The sequence below is a fragment of the Anabrus simplex genome, chromosome 1 (assembly GCF_040414725.1).
Source record: "Anabrus simplex isolate iqAnaSimp1 chromosome 1, ASM4041472v1, whole genome shotgun sequence".
In the NCBI taxonomy this organism is placed as follows: Eukaryota; Metazoa; Arthropoda; class Insecta; order Orthoptera; family Tettigoniidae; genus Anabrus; species Anabrus simplex.
The window spans coordinates 347,340,258-347,361,755 of NC_090265.1; the positions used below are offsets into that span (position 1 = coordinate 347,340,258).

Sequence of the window (21,498 nt, forward strand, 5' to 3'; positions counted from 1 at the left end):
CATGCTCTTTGTAGCAACACAAACTACGCAAGTGCCACGAGTCGATGTACAAGATGGCACGCCCATGGCAACAAGTCTTGTGTAATGACAAAATATTTCAAGATGTATACGTAGATTCATTATCTGATGTGCCACATGGGTGACGGACCCTAAGAAGTCTCATAGTTTCTCAGCCTACAGCAAGCAACAGCCAATAGTAAGGGATGGGTTATGAGAATTCTTGATTTTATAGACCTCGTATTTCCTTAAAAACTGCTACAATTTGGTGGCAAGATTATAAGTTTTGAACGGCAGAGTAATAAAATATATAGCATATAGAGCTGTATCTTTCATTCTTTAAACCTTCATGTAGTTAAAAAAATAATTGGAAATGTAGAACTATTTCCTGAAGCTTCAGTGCAGATGTCAACATGATGCGGCACATTCAGTTGCTTACAGATACTGATATTTGTGATTAATTATGTGCAGACTGGTTATCAGATGTACTGAGTTACAGTGAATTGTGAACTTCTAATCAACCATAAAGAAAAATCCTTTCATATTTTAATGCACATAAGTACATGAAAGATGAAGACAGGGCAAATCAGTATCTTTCCTACTACTCCATGCTAAGAAAGACTATTAAATGAAGCTGTAAAAGGTACTGATTTGAAAGGTATCACACTATACAGACTACTAAGCAACCAGGTGAATACATGTTCCCAATTTGAGGTCGATATCCTGAATTTCTCTTTTGAGTTACAGCAGTTTGAGTGCAGTAGTGTAAGTTTTTTTGATGGAGGCTTGAACTATCCGGTTAACATGGGATAGCAGCCTCTATTCAGAGCCCATCATCAATGCGTTCACTTCACCTGTCTACAAGCTCATGGATGGCCCATGAGAATGTTATAAGCAAATTGTATTGTGTGCATTATATTTATAAGTACACTCAAATATTGAAAAAAAAAAAAAAAAAAAAGAAAAACAGGTTGTGTGGCTGGAGGAAATGCTCAGCTTAGTATAATCCAACTACAGTACAATAAACTTGGAGTTCAAGTTAAACGTCAAGCGGAGATATAGTGCTTAGGAGAGCATTGGCTCAAATTTCAACTGTGATAGTAGGCCATAGAATCAAAGTACTTGACAGGGCATGAATTCACTGTAATTCAGATAATTGGTTGTGCAGGTACATTTCTGTAGAGACAAAAAACACGAGCATTTGAACATATTTCTTAGTTTCCACTGATCATCATTTATGTGCATATTAAGTAGGAAACCATTCAAAGAATAATTTTACCTTCAATAAGGGAGTCTAGCTGAGGAGATCCAGCATCATCTTGAGGTTTCCAGCTACCTTTCATCAGACCCCAGATACTCCAGCCTCGATCTGTTAGTTCAAAAACATGTTACGATTATTATAAATTAAAGCTTAAAAAATTCCTTTTACAACATAATGTTCACATTTTTCCAACAAAAGAAACCCCCAAAAAAGGATGGAATATATTTCTTTTTAGAACATTCTACTCCTGCATTCAATTCTTGGTTTCTTACGGGGTGGGAAGTGTTTGGCAGGTAGGTCTGCACACTGATGAATTAGGCATAAGTACACAGAATTATCTCAGAAATGAATGTGTATGCATGTATTTCTGCAGAAGAGTAATTTGAAATTGTACCTTTGCTTGGTGTACCACCAGGTGAGTCTGAATCATCTCCCTCCTTCTTGGCTCCTGGTGCAGTGGATGCAGCACCAACTGGTTCTATGACAAGGGGTTCCAAGGGTAACAGATCGTAATTCAGACGCGCTGTGGCATTATAAGCTTGGATCTGTAGTGGTGCAATACGACTATATTCTCGCACTAACAATGGCTCCATCCTACACAAAAAGGTATTGCTCTGTAGTTATCACACTTTTACAATATTATAACTATGTCTTAGATGATCTAAAATCAAATGTGAAAAATGTAAAATTCCCATCAACCCATCAGGAAGGTCTTCCATACCGAGGGTTTTATTTATTTATTTATTTATTTATTTATTTATTTATTTATTTATTTATTAAGTGGCAAAGTTAGGGCTCCTGGCCCTCTCTTACACTTTCCACATACAATTTTTTGACTTTTACAGCATTAATTTAAAATATTATGGTAATCAATTACAATTTATGAGATAAGATGAGTAAGCCAATATGGAATAACGATAATAGAATGAATTATTACTATTGATAAAAATATTATGGGATAAATAGAGAGAAGATAATAACAGAAAGATGTCAAATTAATACCTAAAGAATATATCTACTAACTAGATTGAAGGAAAAATTCTAATATGAGGCAAAAACAAATTAACTGAATATTAATACATTACAATCTAAGTATACTAAAATGATGTTACTATGTTATCTATTTCCTAATGCAATAAACTGTATTTCTTAAGGATATGAAAGCTAGTAAAGCTCCTGGGTTTGGGGCAGAATGCTCCCTGATTTCTCAATCAACTGTGAGAAGATGACTTGTCTATGGCTGAGTAGGTTCCTTTACCAATATTCTTTGAAGTGGTAAGTTCCCCCATCTCTTCAAATGAACAAAAATTATTGCTATTCTGAAACCTGGGAAACCTGTTGATAAACCTGATAGTTAATGACCAACCACATTACTGAGGGTTTTCTATGAGCTATTGGAATGACTTCTTAACAGAATTGCTCCTGCTGTACTTGACCACATCCCTACTCCCAACGCAGCTGCACCAACCAGGTACTGTCCCTAGCTACACATATAAAGGCAGGATTCCAGCTATGCCTTAAGACATCTGTGGCATTTATTGATCTAAAAGCTGCATATGATACTGTCTGGAGAGAGGGACTTGTATATAAACTTCTTCGTACAATTCCTCGTAAAACCACAGCCCGCCTTATCAACAGCATCTTGAATGATGAATGTTCAGAGTCATAATGGCCGATTCAATGAGTAGAACAAAGAAGATAAATAATGTTCCACCTCAAGGATCTGTGCTTGCCTCACTCCTCCTCAATTTGTAAATTGCTGATATGCTGCAGGTAACATCCAGAAAATTTGGTTATGCAGATGACTGGGCAATAGCTACACAAAATGCCAAATTTGAAGGTACTGAAAATGTCCTCACTGAAGATTACAAGATATTAGAATCCTTCCGTATTGATGGTTTTCAATTTACAAAGGAAAATTTAATATGTCCTCCTATTCAATACATACACATCTCCATCATTAGATGGAGTAATAATTGTAAAACATGTTTCGATTCGTTTGAGCCATCTTCAGTGGAAAAAGGTGGTTAAAGTTCTTTACATAATAATAGATGCTAAAAATGTGTGAAAAACATAATGAAGAAACAAATGAAAAACTAAAGAGACATGATGGAAAAACAAAAACAAAAAACAATTCAATATATACACATTTCCATCATAAAATGGAGTAATAATCAACTCGTTTGAGACATCTTCAGTGAAAAAAGTTAACATTTTTACATAATTGAAGCTAAAAAGTGTATTAAAACACATGAAGAAAAGAATGAAAACAAATGAGATAAGACGGAAACAAACAATAAGTGTTTATGGTGAGGTTGTGGACCTCTTAGTCTACAAATTTTGCAGTGTGATATAATTAAAAAACAGGACAAAATCAATGTGTTAAAAATTCATACGATAAATAAATACATCCTCTGTAGAGTCACCATCATGAATAGTTAAGAGGGGAGCGAAAAACTTGAGAATCTAAGTTTGAGAGGAAACACATGCCAGGTGAGATGTGACACTGAAGATCTCAATGCTCTTAGAAATTACCTTTCTAAATGGAGACTTCAGACAAGCATGATCAAAACAGGTCTCTCTCCACCTTCCATCTTAACAACGAAGAAGGAAATAAAGTTGTTAATACATTTCTTAATGTATTGTATAGGTGGACCTAATATAATTGAATTCTCTTAGAATTTCGTCTTAGATATTCGAAGTCAATACGGAACTGGAATGAAGTTTATTACTTGTAATAATGTTTAATTTGGAAATACAATATTAAAGCACAACAGGTTTCCAAAGTACCTGGGAGTTACTCTAGATAGAACTCTATCCTTCAAGCAACACCTGACTTGTAGAGCCCCAAAACTGAACACTCGGAACAATATTCTCCGCAAGCTCTGTGGTACAACATGGGGATCAAGTGCCACTACCCTTTGCTGTTCAGCTATTGGTCTGGTATTTTCTGCTGCTGAGTACTGTGCCCTAGTTTGGTTAACCAGTCTACATGTAAGGAAAATTGATGTACAACTTGAGAATAATTTCAGGTACTTTAGTCAACACCAACTCAGTGACTTCCTATTCTCAGTCATATTGCTCCCCAGCACCTTCACAGACTTAACGTTCTTGTACACAGAGAATACCAAAGGGTACAAGGAAATAATCAACAGTTACCAATCCATATTGATTTTGTTAACCTACAGACTAGTAGGCTCAAATTGAGGAATCCAACCGTACGGACAGCTTACGAGACTAACAGACAAGAACTCTGACCCTATGAACCATTGGACCCTGAACTGGAACTCAACTTCTGCTTTAGAATTCCATGGTATGCCATCTGTAAATGTGAAGGATCTTGGATTTGATCTAGCCAGAAGGACGTGGACTAGGCTGAACAGACTTTGGACTGGCCATGGCGTTTATGCTGATGCACTTTTAAATGGAGGAACTTAGCATCTCCCGTGTGTGATTGTGGTATGGATAGACAGACTATTGTTCACATTGTAAATGAGTGTTCTCTGATAGCTTACAACGGCAACCTCAGGAGTTTTGTGCACATAATACCTGGCTTAGTGGAGTACCTAAGGTACTTGGGACATTATTTTAATTCTGTAAATATGTTGTGTCCACGTAGTTCTTGTGTAATTAATGCTGTTTTATTCTACACCATCTAATTAATAATAATACTATTTTTCTAAGTAGTTGTAATAATTTGAGTGTATGTATGTATGTATGTATGTATGTACAGTCCTCAGTCCAAAGGCTGGTTGGAGCCTCAACAGCTCTACCATTAGCTTGTCATAGATGACCTAGGCATCACTGAAGGGGCGTATTAGGGAAATGAGAAGTGAAGTAGTTTCCCGTTTCTTTCCTCATTGAGCCAGGAGTTGCTATTATATATCAGCCTGCCAACTCCAATGAAATGAATGCACCAACCAACCCTATGAGCAATATTTTCCCACCATTCATAGCAGGAACTGGCTGCATAAGGAATGGCATTACTAGCATCGCACATACTTCAGTCACTTTCATATTGTCAAAGCCAAGGATAAGAGTGAGACAGATCAATCAAAGAAACACAAATGCTCTAGCCCATACCAGGAGACATAGTGCACTGTAAACTCTAGGTCTTGCTACCTAAAGCAAATAATGAGCATGGAATGCAAATATAACTGACAGAATCACCACCACAATGGGCTAACTTCTTGAGTTATCCAGTTTCAAACTTCATACCATTTTTCTTTTATTGAAAAGTTTGTACGTATGAATTTTATTTCAGCAAATCATCAGGTGGAGCTTAACTAAATAAAACCTATATGATCCTGCTTTGCAGACTTTCCCAGTCAGAGTTGAATTATACACTGGTATTAGGTACAGGGGGGTCTCCGTGGCTCAGGTGGCAGTGCACCGGCCTCTCACCGCTGGGTTCCGTGGTCACTCCATGTGAGATTTGTGCTGGACAAAGTGGAGGTGGGACCGTCCGGGTATTCCGGTTTTCCCTGTCATCTTTCATTCCTTTCATTCCAGCAACACTCTCCAATATCATTTCATTTCATCTGTCATTCATTAATCATTGCCCCAGAGGAGTGCGACAGGCTTTGGCAGCCGGCACGATTCCTATCCTCGTCGCTAGATGGGGGCTTCATTCATTCCATTCCTGACCCGGTCGAATGACTGGAAACAGGCTGTGGATTTTCATTTTTCATTAGGTACACGGCAAGTAATTGTGCACCTGTAGTTATGTGTGAATGAACTGGTGTACCTTAACTTTTCACAGCATCATTGTCATAATGTCAGCTAAAGCAAGATGATGATGATGATGATGATGATGATGATGCCTGTTGTTTTAAGGAGCCTAACATCTAGGTCATCGGCCCCTGATGGTACGAAATGGGACGAAATGCAATGACAAAATAAAAATTCAAAATCCTCCACTGACCAGAATTCAAAGCATGAGGACGAAGAATGAACGGATGGATATGAAGTTAAATCAATCAGTGGAGCCGACCCGCAATGCCTCAGTCCAAGAAACTGACGGAAAAACTAAGGGACTGCTTCTATAGATCAATACTGAATCGATGATTCTTGCAAGCTAAAGGGGTCCAAAATATAGGTCATTGGTCTCTCATAATGGTACTTATCGCTTGGAAAGTAGAAATATGGTATTTGTCATGGCGCGGTACCGATCAAAAGTATCGTAGCCTCACGGTATTCCACACATTATGGTACTACTCACAGGTAATGAAATTCGCACATGTAATACAGACCTATAGTGTTTCGCACATAGCGGCGCCATTTACAGGCAATGCAAACCTATGATTTTCATCACAAGTGTACTAACCACAGGGACTCGTACTATCCCGTGGTGTTCCTTATATAGTGGGTACTAATCATAGGCAAGCCAGAACCCTGGTGTTGCTCATAAAGTGCTACTAATCACAGGTACTGTAAAAGCCTGACCGCGCGGTGCTCCTGCGTGCTACTAATCACAAACCTATTTGGTACCTGATATAGTGGACTACGCGCAAGTAATTGCGACCCTTGGTGTTCTCCACGTGGTGGTACTAATCACAAGTAGTTTCATGGTTCTAATCAAATCATCCCTAGGTCGCCCCTTTTAGTCGCCTATTACGACAGGCAGGGGATACCGTGGGTGTATTTTTCGTCTGCGTCCCCCACCCACAGGGGGTGCTAAAGCAAGAGACAAAAAGGCAGATACACACAAAGCACAGCAATGTTGAGAGTGCGCAGTTTTTGGAAGTTGCCACATCATTTACCACAAAGTTGGCAAGGAATTAGAAACCTTCAATGAGAATGTGTTGCATGTAGCCCAGAACAAAAATACCGAATACTTTTTTTTTGAGAGAATATTTCTTGCCTAATAATGGGGAGGAATCTCTACAAAAATCAAATATTATTTAAGCATTTGGAAAAATATGTAATTTTAATACTTTACTGCTCATAAGGTAGTTGATGGTATTCTTCAGGATCAATGCTCATGGTGCTTTCATTTCTTCTTTCTTGAAAGTATGATTTTATTTAAATAAAAGTTTATTTACTGTAACTGCTGAAAGTCATGTACTGTATGTATTCACCTTCATTCTTACCAAATAAATTTTCATTGAAAGGTATCTTTTGCCATGAGAGTTTTCGAAGTCTTTCCAGACATCTCATACAATTTCGTTTTATGTCGCACCAACACAAATAGGTCTTATGGCGATGACGGAATAGGAAAGGGCTAGGAGTGACAAGGAAGCAGTTGTGGACTAACTAAAGTACAGCCCCAGCATTTGCCTGGTGTGAAAATGAGAAGCCATGGAAATTCTCAGGGCTGCCGACAGTGGGATTGAACCCACTCTCTCTCAAATCTAAGCTCACAGCTGCGCAATCATAACCACATGGCCAACTTGCTTGGTGGACATCCCATGCATGGACTTGTACAATCAAATAAGTAGGCTCAGTGTTCAACTCCTTCAGGTACTTCAATTACCTTCTAAGAAGTGCCTTAATTAAAAGCTACAAATTCCATAATGACACACAAATGAACAATCTAAGCAAAATAGAAAGTATTAATCAAAGACATGGATAAATATTGGACAAGAAAGAAAATACAGAAATGTACAAAAATCTTACCTGTAGGCCACAGGATCAGAAGGATGGAAAACATTGTAGAGACGCCTGCATAAGGATGATGGAAGAATATTGTTTTGAGGGTTACGCGACCTTAGTGCCAAAAACACGGACAGGGGAGAACCAAGACAAAACAGGTTGTCAATCTGAAAAATATATATTCTTATATAGCATTACATGACAAAATTTTAAGATGGTAAAGAAACAATAAAGATACAACTTACCTGGAACAGAAGTCCTTTGAGAAGGGTAGGAGGCCCCACATCTCTGTGTGGTGTATCTGGGACAGATGATGCTCCAGTGGCAGCACTTGCAGGACTATCGACCTGGAGAGCAAATTACAAGATTAAATATGATCTCTACTGCCTATGGTCTGTGTATATGTATTAATACACAATCAATAAGTCTTAGCTGGTTATTGCTTAACAGTGCAACTAGCCTCATGTTACATAAAATAAATTTCATCGTAAAGTCTGTATTGTCGTACGCATACTTTTAGGTTAATTCAATATTCCACCTTTACAATACCATAAGTTTATTGTCTATTTATTTAAACAACATTATTAACTATGACGGGACATGTTTCGTCTAACTTGTAGACATCATCAGCCGTAAGATATTTAAGAAAAAGCACAAAAAAGACAAGGATAGAACAACACATTAAAATAAATCGCTTTTTCTTAAATATCTTACGACTGATGATGTCTACAAGTTAGACGAAACATGTCCATATGCACTACATTATCAGCTTTTGCCGACGCACCTGAATGCTGCATGTCAACGGCATCCTCAAGAAGAACTTTAACAACAAGCTTTACTGTATCGTCTCATGTGTATGATTTTAATTTTCTACATCAACAGCTTTGGAATGTTTGTACTTGGAACAATCTGGAACATACTCGCTATTTTGGTTGACGTGTTCGGCAACCCGATTTATTTTAATGTGTTGTTCTGTCTTGTCTTTTTTGTGCTTTTTCTTAAATATCTTATGGCTGATGATGTCTACAAGTTAGACGAAACATGTCCCGTCATAGTTAATAATGTTGTTTAAGTAGACAATAAACTTATGGTATTGTAAAGGTGGAATATTGACTTAACCTAAAAGTAGCCTCATGTTATCGTATATGAATATTGTCCAACAATATTTTATTGGAATTTGAGTTAGAGAACGCTACTGTAATTTAATTTCCGTCAAAAAATGTTGCTGCCTCTACCAGTGATCCACACAGGCAACTTATTTAAGCAGAGATAAAATCAGAACAGAAACCTGTGGACTAGACTTACAATTTTGAGACTGAGCATCATGGGTAGTGTTCCTGTTTACACAATTATAATATATTACTTCCAGTTTCCTCTCTGACTAAAGCTTCTTATGGTCTCCATTCTTCATTTGCTTTTAAGTGGCCTGAAGTCTTTGATGACAAATAATTTATTAAGAGTTTTTGTGCGATTGCTAAGTCAAAATATAAGCATAAGAAAAGTGGCAAAAGAGAAGGAATACAGGACAATCTCAGAAGAACAAAAATAATTAATAATAATTGTTTCAGGGGTACACCTTCTCTAGCTATTTAAACTGTACACCTTTTCCACTATGGCCATCTCTGACAGTGATTGAGAACTTTTTTCTCCGATGGTTAGATGGAACTAGCAGCTATTTTCTAGTGATCTCTGGTGGGCTAAGTCCCAGTCTACTGCCAGAGAAATTTAATTTGTTATAGTTGGTAAATCTTTTTACTGGTTACTGTAATCTGCTTATCACATGCCTGTAACAATGTTCTCTAACCAATCACTACTCAGGGGAGTGTATGCAAATTTAGCCTATCAACACTGTGGATTCTAATATAGTCCAGAACTTTCCCCTGCGGAGCTATTAAAGGAGAGCGCTTTAGGGCCGTCTTGTCTGATTTGCTCCAGTGATTGAGTATGTGACTTGACGGAGGATAGAGGGGCCAGGAGGCAGGGGGTGGTTGGCTTGAAGAAGATCCAGCGTTGACAAGTAATGGCAGAATTTACCTACATAGGTGATTGTGCCGGCGTGTGTTTCAAGGGGAAGATTTCAGCAGTTTTCCTTATATATGTAATCTTTCTTTTTTGGTGAATGTAGGACGTTCTGCGCAGTCTTCAGACTCAATTTATATTCTCTACTAGGAAAATATTTAATGTAAGGGAGCATGAGTGGTGACTGTTGAAACTCTCCCCTTCTACTTTTGAGCTGATTGACTAAAATTTTTCAACCTCTAAAAGTTTGGAAATCTGTCTTGGCCTTTAAACATTCCCCTTTAGTCACTCTTTTTAGCATGATATTAGCCTCTGTCTTTGGGCCTTAAGCCCACTTAGGTTTTTGTTTTTTCCTACACATTCTTTTAAGGAGTGCTGGTGTTTCACCTCCTTGCCTTTTGTTAATGGCCTGTTTTTGTTGTAACCTTTTCTTTTTCTTCTTAAGGCCTAGTAGAATGGGTAATATGCTCCTGTACATTCTTAATGGTTTTGCGGGTAACTGTGTCTATGTTTAGGTTCCCTTGGGGAACAATACTTAACCTGGTTGTGAAATTTTGTGATTGATAAGCCCACCATGGGGCAACCTGTGTATGAATGCTATGAAATGGGGTCACCCAATTGGTTAACTATGTAATTGAGAATGTAACAAGTGACATATCACCCTATTGAGGCTAGCCTCTATTTATTCGCAGCTCAGACTCTATAGTGTGTACCTGTTTGAAGCAATTATGCTCTTTCATGATGCTGTACCTATCAGGAGCAATATTATGCTCTTTCATAGGTAGGTTAACGACTAGGAGTTTCTCCCAATTAATCTTGTACCTGATTAAGGACTTCTAAGTCCAATGTATTGATGGATCTGACAAGCTGAATGTGAATATTATCAAGTAATTATTCAACTACTACTTATTAAATCATTAGATTACTCTATTTGGGTTTTAAGAAAGGAAATAAATAATTTCCAATTTTGGTTAAAGTAAATTTTTGCTCTAAGAGATTCTCTGTCCAGCCATTCACCCCATGTGCTTCCGTACATCTGCATTCTATGATAAATCCCCGTAATAATAATAATAATAATAATAATAATAATAATAATAATAATAATAATAATAATAATAATAATAATAATAATAATAATGTTACTAGTAGACATGATATAGGCTTTTGGGCTTATACCGTGTCAAGAAAATAAGGTGAAATTCTTTACGTTTCGCGAGAATTTTGCTCTGTGTCTTCAGAAGAAAATCTCGACTGTCCACGAGAAAGGCTTCTCAAGAAGGAGGTTTGAACTTTGACGTTATAATAGAAGTGGAAGTGGTATGTTCATTCGTCACCAGATGGCTCACAGAACGTGGTACAGTGCTAGCATTCGAAGCGGAAGCAGATGGAACCATCAGAATCAGTTTGAGAGGGAGTCGCATATGAAAGTAAGACATAGACACAAGCCTGGAATTAAATATCTGGCGATAAGGAATGGATGAATTTGGAAAACACCGAAACGAAAATAACAGTAATGAAGGGACAGGGAAGGGAACTACCTACATAAATCCTTAATGCCTGACAACCACTTATTATTTAATTGATAGCCAGTGTTCCTGTTGAAATTGTTAGGATTTCTACGTATTTCCACAGCTTTGATATATTAACAATTTGTTGGTTATTTTGATCCACCTTTTCAATACAAATTACAGTTTGTGTTGTTAAGTTGTAATGTTACAACACTAATTTACCGGGACATGTTTCGCTTTTATTCATAAGCATCATCAGCCTATACAATTGTCTCAAGGTTTGTCATATTTGGATTGTTGTTACAAATTTCATTACATTGAATGTAAATCTAATTTCATTGATAAGAATATTTAAAACACAAGAATAATATACACATTAAAAATTATGACAATATGATTTGCAATGTTAAAATGGAGTAACTCTTAATTCTAAAACACATTGACGTCCAAAACACAGTTTTTACAATTTGAAAATTTGGCTAAAAATTGTTTGCAATATTAAAATAAAATTGATTCAACTATAATTTGGTATTAAAATTTGAGTCATAAATATAAATATTGGATGTTAATATGTAGGAGCTATAGTTTCTGAAATGCGTTGGTTTCTAGAATACAGTAACATTTCAGTATTGAGAATTTTAGTTACGAATTGCGCTCTCTAAATAATGTTATTTAAAAAGACTGTAATTTTGCATTATGCGTGATTAGTTTTGATGATAATTTAAAAAGACTGTAATTTTGCATTATGCGTGATTAGTTTTGATGATAATCTAGAATTGAAGTCTTGGGTTCGTTGGAAAATGGCTTCTAGATTTGATGAAGCTTGCTGCTGCAGTTTGGCAATTTGATCAGAGGAAATATTGACATGTTTAATTCTTGTTTGTAGCGGCCAGACTCTCCGTTGGAAGTTGATTGTTTTGATGTAAGTTATGGTTAAAAGGGGCTTCAATCCAAATTTTGAGTATCTGATTATGTTTCTTTCAATTTATAGAATGGAAGAAGCATCTGGAACAAATGGAAATGAACTTAAGTAATATTGTGTGTATGTTGTGCTTGTAATGTGAGTGTTGATGTTGCATTATCACTTACCCCTTTGTCTGCTGCTACAGAATCTTGTGGACCTTATTGCGTTACTGTGACTATTGTCTGTTGTGGCTCTACTCCTTGTGTTGTACGTATGAGAGAGTTTTTGTGAAGGGCGGGTAGGGGGTTGAGGGGAAGAGATGTTGGGCGGGGCGTTTGCTATTGACGTGCTATGTGGTAGGGTATTCTTATCTGTTGTCGAGGTGGGGGTAGAGGACGATCCTGCAGGCGGGGTGTTAAGCTTTGGCGTGTTATCTGGAGGGGGACTTTTTTGCGTTGTCGAAATGGTTTCAGTTGTGAGTGTATTTAGATTGAATATTTTAAAGAATTTGCTTTTATCTGATTTGAGATTTCGTAATAATGTTGGCAACTGTTCTATTAACGGACTTTTTATTTCGATCGCGTCATTCAAGTTTTTACCTTTATTGAAGTATTGATCCAAATAAATATATATGTTTTCGAATTCTGTCATTAGCTTCCCCTTTTCGATTCTTTTGATTATTGTAAGGTCTTTGTCTATTGAGGTGTAATGATGGCCGGTTTCTTTCATATGATTACTCATTGCGGAGTATTTATTGTGTTTTAAGGCGTTAAAGTGTTCCATGTATCTGGTTAGGAAACTGCGTCCAGTTTGGCCAACATATGAAGATTTACACTGTGCGCATGTTAATCTGTATATTCCGGAGCCTTGAAATTTGTTATTGTAGGCATTTACTGTGTTATGGTTAAAAAATAAGTTTTTGTTAGTGTTGTATGTTTTAAAGGCTATTTGCATATCCCGTTTTTTGAGTGGGTTTGCTATTAGGTGAATCTTTGAACTGGTGTAAGTGAAGGTTGCGTATTTGGATTTTTTAGTCTTTTCCGGTGTGAGGTTTGTGGCTATTTTGAGCTTTACTTTGTTGATGATTCGATTTACTATGTCTGCTTTATATCCATTGGCTAGTGCTAGTTCTTTTATAAAATTTATTTCTTTTTTAAAATTCGCGGGTGATAAGGGTATTTTGTAGGCTCTGTAGACCATACTGAAAAAGGTTGCTTGTTTGTGGGATTTGGGGTGGAGTGATTCATTTCTTATTGTTATTGGCGTGTGTGTTGGTTTTCTGTATATCTGATAATCAAATTTGGATTTCAAGCGTGTTACAGTAACATCTAGATAATTCAATGAGTTGTTTTTTTTTTCGTCTTCTTTGGTAAATTTTACGTATCTATCGATGTTGTTTAAAAATTCAAGGATTTTTTCGCTGTTGTTTTTTCGGTTGTCTATTATTACAAACGTATCATCAACAAATCTCAGCCAAACACAGATTCCTTCTATGTTTGGTTTTATTATGCTATGTTCTATGTTATCTATATAAATATCTGCTAATATTCCTGAGCTGGGGTCACCCATGGCTAAACTTAATTGGTGGTAAATTTTATTGTTAAAGGTGAAATAGTTGTTATTTAGTACGAATTTAAGTAGTGTAATAAATTCTTCTACTTCTAGTTTACTTAAGTTGCTATATTTGGAAAGGTTTGAGTTAATAATTTCGATCGTTTCTTTAATGGGGATATTTGAATACATATTGGAAATGTCAAACGAGCTCAATCTATGGTGGGGTTGTAAGTTGAAGTTGTTTAATCTTTCGCAAAATTCAATTAAGTTTTTAATTGAGGAGTTACTCTGGAACTTATAATGCTTTTTGAGGAACTGATGTATAAATGTTGATATTTTATATGTTGGGCTATTTCTGCTGTTTATAATTGGTCGAATGGGTGTATTGTTTTTGTGTACTTTAGGTAGTGCCTTTGCCTTGGGTAATGTTGGGTTCATGTTGACCATTTTTTGTTGTTCTTGCTCGTTAAATAAACAAGTTGAATTTTTAAGGATTGTTTTTAGATTCCTTTGAATTCTAGAGACCGGGTCTTTATTTACTATAGTGTAAGAATCATTAGAAAAGAATTCTTCAGTTTTTTTGATGTAGTCACCTTTATTTACTAGGACTATTGTTTCGCCTTTATCTGCCTTAGTCACGACAATGTCGTTATCTTTTTTTTTTTTTTTTGTCTTTAAATCCTTTATTTGTTTTAGGAGGGTCTGGTCGGAATTAGTTTTCATTTCTTTTACTAAACTTGGGAGTTTCTTTTTTACTTCATATTTAATGTCATTTTGTATTTCTGCCGGCAGTTTCCCTATATTTGCTTCAGATTCCGCTATTGTGATAGTTAATTCTTCCATTTTGTGCGGGCTGGGCCAATTGAACTTAGTTCCTTTGTTGAGTATGTTCATTTCATTTTCAGAAAATTTCGTGTCTGATAAATTAATTGTCGCGGGTTTATTTATCTTCAAAAGAATTGAATAATTTTTTCGATTAACGGTTAACTTTTTTGGATCTTCTAATAGGTGTTTTAGTTTGTTTTCTAGAGTTTTTTGCTTTCTGTCTAAGATGTTGGAGAGTTTTTCAATAGTATGTCGTTGAATGGAGCTCCAGTCTAAAGGCGATGTAAAATGGGATATACTTAAGTGTGCTTTGTAGAGCTGTAAGTTTAGTAGCGATTTTTTTCTGTACAGCAACTTTAATTCGTTTTTTAGCCATATTTTGTTTACTCTGTTTTGGGTGTCAAGAGATTTTGAACTTGATATGTTCTTTCTTTGGGTAGACCTTAAGAGATTAGTTACATGTAATGTGATAGCCAACCAGGCAAAAACTAAGACAAACAGGTATATTAACCTCATGGTTAAAGTCAGTAAGATTGCTAAAGATATCTGGTTTTTGAAAGAATGTTTAAGGTACGGTGTAATACCGAAATTCTTAAGGTCTACCCAAAGAAAGAACATATCAAGTTCAAAATCTCTTGACACCCAAAACAGAGTAAACAAAATATGGCTAAAAAACGAATTAAAGTTACTGTACAGAAAAAAATCGCTACTAAACTTACAGCTCTACAAAGCACACTTAAGTATATCCCATTTTACATCGCCTTTAGACTGGAGCTCCATTCAATGACATACTATTGAAAAACTCTCCAACATCTTAGACAGAAAGCAAAAAACTCTAGAAAACAAACTAAAACACCTATTAGAAGATCCAAAAAAGTTAACCGTTAATCGAAAAAATTATTCAATTCTTTTGAAGATAAACAAACCCGCGACAATTAATTTATCAGACACGAAATTTTCTGAAAATGAAATGAACATACTCAACAAAGGAACTAAGTTCAATTGGCCCAACCCGTACAAAATGGAAGAATTAACTATCACAATAGCGGAATCTGAAGCAAATATAGGGAAACTGCTGGCAGAAATACAAAATGACATTAAATATGAAGTAAAAAAGAAACTCCCAAGTTTAGTAAAAGAAATGAAAACTAATTCCGACCAGACCCTCCTAAAACAAATAAAAGATTTAAAGACAAAAAAAAAAAAAAAAAAAAGATAACGACATTATCGTGACTAAGGCAGATAAAGGCGAAACAATAGTCCTAGTAAATAAAGGTGACTACATCAAAAAAACCGAAGAATTCTTTTCTAATGATTCTTACACTATAGTAAATCAAGAGCCGGTCTCTAGAATTCAAAGGAATCTAAAAACAATCCTTAAAAATTCAACTTGTTTATTTAACGAGCAAGAACAACAAAAAATGGTCAACATGAACCCAACATTACCCAAGGCAAAGGCACTACCTCAAGTACACAAAAACAATACACCCATTCGACCAATTATAAACAGCAGAAATAGCCCAACATATAAAATATCAAAATTTATACATCAGTTCCTCAAAAAGCATTATAAGTTCCAGAGTAACTCCTCAATTAAAAACTTAATTGAATTTTGCGAAAGATTAAACAACTTCAACTTACAACCCCACCATAGATTGAGCTCGTTTGACATTTCCAATATGTATTCAAATATCCCCATTAAAGAAACGATCAAAATTATTAACTCAAACCTTTCCAAATATAGCAACTTAAGTAAACTAGAAGTAGAAGAATTTATTACACTACTTAAATTCGTACTAAATAACAACTATTTCACCTTTAACAATAAAATTTACCACCAATTAAGTTTAGCCATGGGTGACCCCAGCTCAGGAATATTAGCAGATATTTATATGGATAACATAGAACATAGCATAATAAAACCAAACATAGAAGGAATCTGTGTTTGGCTGAGATTTGTTGATAATACGTTTGTAATAATAGACAACCGAAAAAACAACAGCGAAAAAATCCTTGAATTTTTAAACAACATCGATAGATACGTAAAATTTACCAAAGAAGACGAAAAAAAAAACAACTCATTGAATTATCTAGATGTTACTGTAACACGCTTGAAATCCAAATTTGATTATCAGATATACAGAAAACCAACACACACGCCAATAACAATAAGAAATGAATCACTCCACCCCAAATCCCACAAACAAGCAACCTTTTTCAGTATGGTCTACAGAGCCTACAAAATACCCTTATCACCCGCGAATTTTAAAAAAGAAATAAATTTTATAAAAGAACTAGCACTAGCCAATGGATATAAAGCAGACATAGTAAATCGAATCATCAACAAAGTAAAGCTCAAAATAGCCACAAACCTCACACCGGAAAAGACTAAAAAATCCAAATACGCAACCTTCACTTACACCAGTTCAAAGATTCACCTAATAGCAAACCCACTCAAAAAACGGGATATGCAAATAGCCTTTAAAACATACAACACTAACAAAAACTTATTTTTTAACCATAACACAGTAAATGCCTACAATAACAAATTTCAAGGCTCCGGAATATACAGATTAACATGCGCACAGTGTAAATCTTCATATGTTGGCCAAACTGGACGCAGTTTCCTAACCAGATACATGGAACACTTTAACGCCTTAAAACACAATAAATACTCCGCAATGAGTAATCATATGAAAGAAACCGGCCATCATTACACCTCAATAGACAAAGACCTTACAATAATCAAAAGAATCGAAAAGGGGAAGCTAATGACAGAATTCGAAAACATATATATTTATTTGGATCAATACTTCAATAAAGGTAAAAACTTGAATGACGCGATCGAAATAAAAAGTCCGTTAATAGAACAGTTGCCAACATTATTACGAAATCTCAAATCAGATAAAAGCAAATTCTTTAAAATATTCAATCTAAATACACTCACAACTGAAACCATTTCGACAACGCAAAAAAGTCCCCCTCCAGATAACACGCCAAAGCTTAACACCCCGCCTGCAGGATCGTCCTCTACCCCCACCTCGACAACAGATAAGAATACTCTACCACATAGCACGTCAATAGCAAACGCCCCGCCCAACATCTCTTCCCCTCAACCCCCTACCCGCCCTTCACAAAAACTCTCTCATACGTACAACACAAGGAGTAGAGCCACAACAGACAATAGTCACAGTAACGCAATAAGGTCCACAAGATTCTGTAGCAGCAGACAAAGGGGTAAGTGATAATGCAACATCAACACTCACATTACAAGCACAACATACACACAATATTACTTAAGTTCATTTCCATTTGTTCCAGATGCTTCTTCCATTCTATAAATTGAAAGAAACATAATCAGATACTCAAAATTTGGATTGAAGCCCCTTTTAACCATAACTTACATCAAAACAATCAACTTCCAACGGAGAGTCTGGCCGCTACAAACAAGAATTAAACATGTCAATATTTCCTCTGATCAAATTGCCAAACTGCAGCAGCAAGCTTCATCAAATCTAGAAGCCATTTTCCAACGAACCCAAGACTTCAATTCTAGATTATCATCAAAACTAATCACGCATAATGCAAAATTACAGTCTTTTTAAATAACATTATTTAGAGAGCACAATTCTTAACTAAAATTCTCAATACTGAACTGTTACTGTATTCTAGAAACCAACGCACTTCAGAAACTATAGCTCCTACATATTAACATCCAATATTTATATTTATGACTCAAATTTTAATACCAAAATTATAGTTGAATCAATTTTATTTTAATATTGCAAACAATTTTTAGCCAAATTTTCAAATTGTAAATACTGTGTTTTGGACGTCAATGTGTTTTAGAATTAAGAGTTACTCCATTTAAACATTGCAAATCACATTTGTCATAATTTTTAATGTGTATATTATTCTTGTGTTTTAAATATTCTTATCAATGAAATTAGATTTACATTCAATGTAATGAAATTTGTAACAACAATCCAAATATGACAAACCTTGAGACAATTGTATAGGCTGATGATGCTTATGAATAAAAGCGAAACATGTCCCGGTAAATTAGTGTTGTAACATTACAACTTAACAACACAAACTGTAATTTGTATTGAAAAGGTGGATCAAAATAACCAACAAATTGTTAAATTATCATAGCATAGTTCAATACGGGCCTAAAAATGAGATTAGTTACACGTAATTTCCACAGCTTCCCGTATAATCCCGGACCTGTAGTGTCTAGTGTGGGTAATAGCTCGAACATCTTGGAACACGACATCATGACCCGACAATAGAGCGTGCTCAGCTATTGCTGATTGAGATGAATGTTTTGTTCATGTTCCTTGATACGAGTATCAATGGACCAGCATGTATGCCAATTCATACCTTACCGAAGTACAGGGAATTTCGTATAACCCAGAATGTAAAAGTGGGGAGAATTTGTCCTTGGTTTTACCCAGACTGTAAGCGATTTTAGTGACTGTGCCAAACACGGTTTTTATATTGTATTTGTGGAGGACGTTGGTAATTCGATCTGTGGTGTTGTGAATGTAAGGCAGTTTCCTTCACTTCTTCCTTCTGTGAGCTTTGCTTGGTCGTTTCTCTGGGATGCAGGGCTCTATGAATCTGGAAATCGCTGTAACCATTACCCTTAAACGTGACTCTGAGTGTGTCCATCTCCATCTGGATATCTGATGGCTCACAAATTCGTCTCACCCTCTTGATGAGTCGTGAGAATACCTTGTTTTTGTGCTGGATGGTGGTGAGAATCTGCATGAAGATAGCAATTTATAATAGACGGTATGTCCTAAGGAGCCGTCCAGTTTCTTTCTTACTAGAACATCCAAGAAAGGAAGGCATCCGTCCGACTCCATCTCCATAGTGAATTTAATTGATGCTGCTGATTTAGGTGGTTTAGAAATAGATTAAGTTTCTCAGGACCTTCTGTCCAGACCACAAATGTATCATCAACATACCTCCACCAAATCATCGGTTTGACGGGCACCGAAGCAACAGCCTCTTCCTCAAATTGCTCCATAAAGAAATAAGACACTATGGATGAAAGTAGACTTCCCATAGCCACTCCGTCCGTCTGTTCGTAAAAATTCCCACCCCACAAGAAATAGCTGGAGGTCATGTAGTGGTAAAATAGCTTAGTAATACATTCAGGAAACAGATGTTCAATGAGAGACATGACCAAGTCAATCGGCACTTTAGTGAACAAGGACTCCACATCGAAACTTACGAAAAGTGCATTAGATTGAAGGGTTATGGTTGACAACTTGTTGACAAAATACCGAGAGTCCCTAACGTATGATTCAGTACATCCTCTATGTGGCTGAAGCAATTTGCTTAGGTAGGTATTTAGCCAGAGCATATGTAGGAGAACCTATCGCACTAAAAATAGGTCTGAGGGGAGATCATCTTTATGGATCTTAGGAAGTCCATATAACCTAGGTGGCACAGCGTGCCCTAGGCACAGATGTTTAACCTCCTTGTTTGGAATTGAAGATTGCCTTAAGAGCTTCACGGTGGCATTAGACACACGAGTGTTAGGGTCACGTGAGCTCAGTCTGTAAACAGGCTCCAACAATATAGCCGAGATCTTATTCCTATACTTGTCAGTGTCCATAACCACAGTCACATTACCCTCATCAGCTGAGAGAATGGTCAGTTCTGAATCATCTCTAAGTTCCTTCTGAACTCTCCTCTAGCCTCTTGTTAAATTGGGCGAAGGTATAACAGTGGTCCTTATGAGTCTCTCACATTTTCGTCTTAACTCCTCAGCCTCATCTATAGGTAGTTTGTGGATAGCTGCCTCAATGGAAGTTATTAACTTCTCAGTGGGAATTTTAGAGGGAGTGATAGCGAAATTAAGACCCCTAGCTAGAACTGCCATTTGGTTCTCATCCAAGGATTTCTTGGTTGATGACAGTTTTACTAGCATTCGGGTTCGTGCGAGAGACTGCCTGTTTCTGAGCTAGTCGGAGGAACTTATATTTCTGTCTGAATGACACCTGGTTGAATTTGCATTCAGCCTGTATAGCAGTAATGCGATCAAAAGACAACCACAATTCGTGCGAGAGAGTGTTGCTTAACAGCAGGTGTAAATGAATCAACTCTCAGGAGACTGAGTCCAGTTCTTTACGAGTGTAATGTACTCTCTATCACGAGAGCCTTGCTAGCGTGTTGATATATTCTCCTGGTCTTCGGAGTATTTAACATGTGCTTCAGCTTCACACAGTTGGGAATGATGTTATGGTCCCGGCATATCAGCAGAAAGCCTTTTGAAGCCTTCTTAAAAGTATCCTCCCCATAGAGGTTTTTAATGTTGCCATTGATGCTTTCACGGCCTGTACTTACAGGCTTTTGGGCTAATGTTACTGATTTTCCATACCATTAACTACTTTCACAATTCTGTGAGATGCTGAAGTGCTGGAGTTTGGTTCTACACAGTGTATTTACTTAAGAACAGATAGACTTGAAATGCGAGTACAACAGCGCAGGAGAGCAAACAATAACTGTGCCATGTGACCAGCAGAGATTAAATGCTGGCAACAGTAGGTTGTTGACATAGAAACCAAAGTAGATCCCTGTAGCAGGATTGGCTGAACCAGCTGCCTCAGTGTTCACCCTCTTGCTTACTCTGGATCGTCAGAGCCGTTCTCTTAGCGGCCTCATAATAGAAAAACATCCACCAACGATATCTTGCAATGTGGAGTGATCTTTCTCTGTGCATGACAACATGTGTCAGACATAGATAGTGCACAACAGAATATTTGGAAAAGTATTTGTAATACTGCACATCTTCTTCCAATGTTATCAAAAGGCTTAAATGA

General features: G+C 36.5%; 1 protein-coding gene across 1 annotated transcript in view; it reads right to left on the reverse strand.

Moving 5' to 3' along the window:
* Nucleotides 1-21,498, reverse strand: part of LOC136856779 (phospholipase DDHD1) — a 252,026-nt gene that overhangs the window by 15,943 nt on the left and 214,585 nt on the right. Inside the window, exons 8-11 of the mRNA XM_067134884.2 lie at nt 8,098-8,199; nt 7,877-8,019; nt 1,653-1,852; nt 1,277-1,366 (exon numbers count right to left, since the gene is read on the reverse strand). Coding sequence (XP_066990985.1) covers nt 1,277-1,366; nt 1,653-1,852; nt 7,877-8,019; nt 8,098-8,199 — 535 coding nt within the window. The remainder of the gene's footprint in view (nt 1-1,276; nt 1,367-1,652; nt 1,853-7,876; nt 8,020-8,097; nt 8,200-21,498) is intronic.